Genomic DNA, 3,856 nt, shown 5'->3' on the forward strand with positions numbered 1-3,856 from the left:
TAGAGACATTTCATTTAATGTGGCAATTAAATTGTATGGCACTGATGATAATAACGCAAAGGTATTTAAAATCTTTTTTAAAAACCCAAAAAGAGCAAGAAACGTTTACAAGGTCTAGTCATCCTTATAGCATATATGAATGAAGATCACTGATGCTCATTTATAAGCTTGAGACTTGATTTAAGATTTTGCTCATTGAAATCTTCATAACAAATGATTATAACATCAAACAAATTGAACACTAAAATTGTAATTGACATAAGTAAAACAAATTACTCTGCACATAACAACATAGATAACATTACTCACCTCTCGATTAGCACGATTTCCAATGTTGTATTCCAATGTATACAACAATGTTCATTCGCTGATGCGGAGAGGCATAAGACAACATGAAACGTACCTCTTCTTTTCATTCGCTACGCTGGAAATCCATCGTTTTTCCTTGGGCGGCCATCGCAGCCTCCCTGGCCTTGTACTCATTGATAACATCCTGAGCAAATGCAATATCTATGTCCCTTCCCCTGAAATGACAACACATGACATGAAGCAGGTAACGTCAAAATAGTTAGATAGGAAAAATATAGGAGATAAAACTTAAAATAGTTAGATTGGCAAAATATAGGAGATAAAACTACCCTGCATCTACAGCTAATGCACTTTGCATAATTTAGAAAAGAAAGAAAGGAAGAAGATAACAGGCTAAAATTAAGATACAATAAAAGAGGTCCCAATCAATAGATTATATTGAAACGGTTGGAAGTTAAATACAGAAGGTCAATACAAGAAGTTCAAAGATTTGCCTTCTATTCAGTTTCATTTTCAGTAATCTACCACCAAAAAAAACCCTCCTTTATTACACTGCAACCCGATATAAACAAAACCCATTTGTGAAAATATCTATAAACTCAAAATTATAATCAATTTTGGAATAAAGCCACACAATAAGAAATACCTAAATCAAGACACGAAAAGAGAGAATGCAAAAAGATCAACTAACCTTTCTTGAAGAAATGCCGAGGAAGAAGTGACATCAAGACCTGATTCTGTTAAATAAATTTGAACATCAGATACAAATGAAGCTCCGGGTATACCCCTTCTTCTTTCAGATACCTCTGACGATGAAGACGAAGCCATTGAAGAAGCGACTGAGAGACAAAAGGGTCTGAGCCAGGTATATGTGAGCGTAATGGGCCTCTGTTGGGCCTCGGTTACTTCTGTGCGCTCATGTTTTGTTTTGAACGATTTTTTTGGGGACTACTCAAAAAATGGGGGACTACTCTCAAGTTTTTGGGGTGGTTATTGGTAGTAATTTCCAATCACCCCTTATCTGATTTTTTTAAAAATACCTACTTTACCCTTAATGATTAACTTAGTTAGTGTGATGATTAGTGAGTTATATTAGTAGGATTGTTTTGTTATAACATTATTATTGAGAGATAAGAAGAAGAAGGAAATATGAAGAAGAAGATTGGTGAACCTAAAAAATCTTTTTTTGAGTTTAGTAATTATGATTTGAGTGATTCATGTGATGATACTTCAGAATTAGAATTAGAATCAGAACCCCCTTCACCTCATTGTGTATTTGTCAATACTTCTAATGATCCAAATATGAGTTATTTGTTAGATGATGAAAACTTTTTTCCCCAATCTCAAGATAACCAAACAAATGATGGATTTCATCAGCCACAACCTGAAGATGAAGCTATGGGTACTCAGGTATGCCTCATATTTAATTAATGTAGCTTGAATTGTGCAAAAATTTTGCCAAACTCAAAATTTGTGGAAAAAATTCGGTGAGGTCAACCTAGTTCGGTTACCAAATTTAGCTTGCGAGGTAACCGAACCGTTCTTAATGTGTACTTCGGTTACTAAATTGAGCAGACGCAGGTAACCGAACTACATGTTAATGGTGGTTTTTTAGAGTTCGGTTACAGTGCATTGCTCGGTCGAGTAGATATCAACACTTTTGATACCGAACTTTTTGTTCGGTAAGGTCGCATAAAAATATAAATACAACATTTCTAACCGAACCTCTGAGTTCGGTTTAGTCGAGTTTTTCAGTTTCATTGCCGAAATTGTACATAGAAAATCTAAAGATCGAGTTCGGTAAGACCCCAATTTATTTATGTAAACTACACTACCGAAATTTGTGTTCGGTAGGGTCGATAAAAAAGTTTATAATTACCGAACTTGTAAGGAAATTTTTTATGGTATTGACGTTGTGCTATTACTTGTAGGTTCCATGTGATCCAATAAAACCAATGGAAAACCAACCTTCCCCAGTTGGTATTTTGTACGATGACACATCCCATCACTACATGAATGACTTGGTATTCCCAAATCCAGAAGATGCGAAGAGTTGGGCTAGACAACATGCACAAAAAGACATGTGCGTATTAGTATTGAATGGGAGAGAAAGCAAAACTCGGTTTGAAATGGTTTGTGAGAGAAGCTGTGATCCCGATAAAAGCCACAAGAGGAAGGGTTATGTTTATAAAGGAAAGACAAATAGGAAGAACAAAACTTTCTCAAAGAAGATTAATTGCCCATTCAAGCTTGCATTTAATTACAACGAAGATAAGGGTGGATGGGTTCTCTGCAGGGTTATGCAAGGTTGTCATAATCATCCTCGTCCGGAGCATCTTGAAGGACATTTCATGGCGGCAAAGCTAACTCCTAAAGAGATGGACAAGGTAGCTAAAATGAGGACAATGGGTATTTCACCGGTTCAAATGCTCCAAATACTAAAGGAGGATAACAAGGATAACCACTCATCTTTGTCCACAATTTACAATTCAATTGAGACAATTAGAAGGAATGGAGAGATAGACAAGTAATGCAACAATTGTTTTTTTTGGCCCAAGAGAAAAACTACGCGGTTCAAAAGGATGTGGATTCGGAAGGAGAGATAACACAACTCTTTCTTGCGCATCCGACGAGTGTTCAATTGGCTCAATGCTTTCATCAAGTTTTAATAATGGGTTGCACTTATAAGACGAACAAGTACGAGATGCCATTGTGGAATATCGTTGGGCGTACTTCGACGAAGTCACCGTTTACCGTGGCGTTTTGTTTCTTAAGAGATGAGCAAGAACCTAGTTTCATTTGGGCACTAAAACAAGTTAAGGTAATCTTCCGAGGTGATGATATTCCCGGGGTTACAATGAAGAATAATGATGTCGTATTGATGAATGCAATAGAGGAAGTGTTCCCACTAGCACATAATATGCTTTGTACGTTCCATATATGATGTAATTTGATGAATAGGTTCAAGCCAATAATTTGTCCACCCAAGAAAATATGATATGGAGAAATTAAGATGCTACCGGAAAAAGATCGAGCGGATGCAAAAGAGAAAGTTGAAAAACAATACGATATAAATTACCCTAAATTGGTTGCATTCAACGGTGAATGGGAATCATTGTGTTGGTCCCTTACCTAGGAAGAGTATTATCTAAATCTTGCGGAGTTTATCGCCCATTGGGATACTCCCGATTACCCCAGTGTTCTATCGTATGTTCTTCGCCAATGGTTGGAACCACACAAAGAGAGGTTTGTTTCTGCCTATACCAACCAATATAAACACTTGGGAAATCAAGCGACAAGTTTAGTAGAGTCGGCTCACCACCGGTTGAGGAAGAATCTCTTTGGATGTGTTGATAACTTCGTAATTGTGTGGAATGCTATGGAAAATTATTTCAAGCGTGACATTGATAGAATTAAAGAGAAGTTCCAAAAAAGTCGTATATTCAAAATGAACAGAAAATATGCCGACCACCCATTGTTCAAGGGGATCCATTACAACGTATCTCGGCAATGTATGAAGTTGTTGATTATAGAAGTCGAGTTGATT

General features: G+C 36.6%; 1 protein-coding gene across 1 annotated transcript; it reads left to right on the forward strand.

Moving 5' to 3' along the window:
- Positions 1–1,422: 1,422 nt before the first annotated feature.
- On the forward strand, positions 1,423–3,366 carry LOC113333967. The gene is made up of 2 exons (XM_026580326.1): positions 1,423–1,719; positions 2,241–3,366. The coding sequence occupies exons 1-2, from the start codon at positions 1,459–1,461 to the stop codon at positions 2,838–2,840; spliced, it is 861 nt and encodes a 286-aa protein (XP_026436111.1). The 5' UTR covers positions 1,423–1,458; the 3' UTR covers positions 2,841–3,366.
- Positions 3,367–3,856: the final 490 nt, after the last annotated feature.

This window comes from Papaver somniferum, unplaced genomic scaffold (assembly GCF_003573695.1).
Source record: "Papaver somniferum cultivar HN1 unplaced genomic scaffold, ASM357369v1 unplaced-scaffold_135, whole genome shotgun sequence".
NCBI lineage: Eukaryota > Viridiplantae > Streptophyta > Magnoliopsida > Ranunculales > Papaveraceae > Papaver > Papaver somniferum.

Coding starts and splice junctions, on each gene's coding strand:
- LOC113333967 (XM_026580326.1), top strand. CDS start 1,459: ATGAAGAAGAAGATTGGTGAACCTAAAAAATCTTTTTTTGAGTTTAGT. Junction 1,720..2,240: donor ATGAAGCTATGGGTACTCAG/GTATGCCTCATA, acceptor TATTACTTGTAG/GTTCCATGTGATCCAATAAA.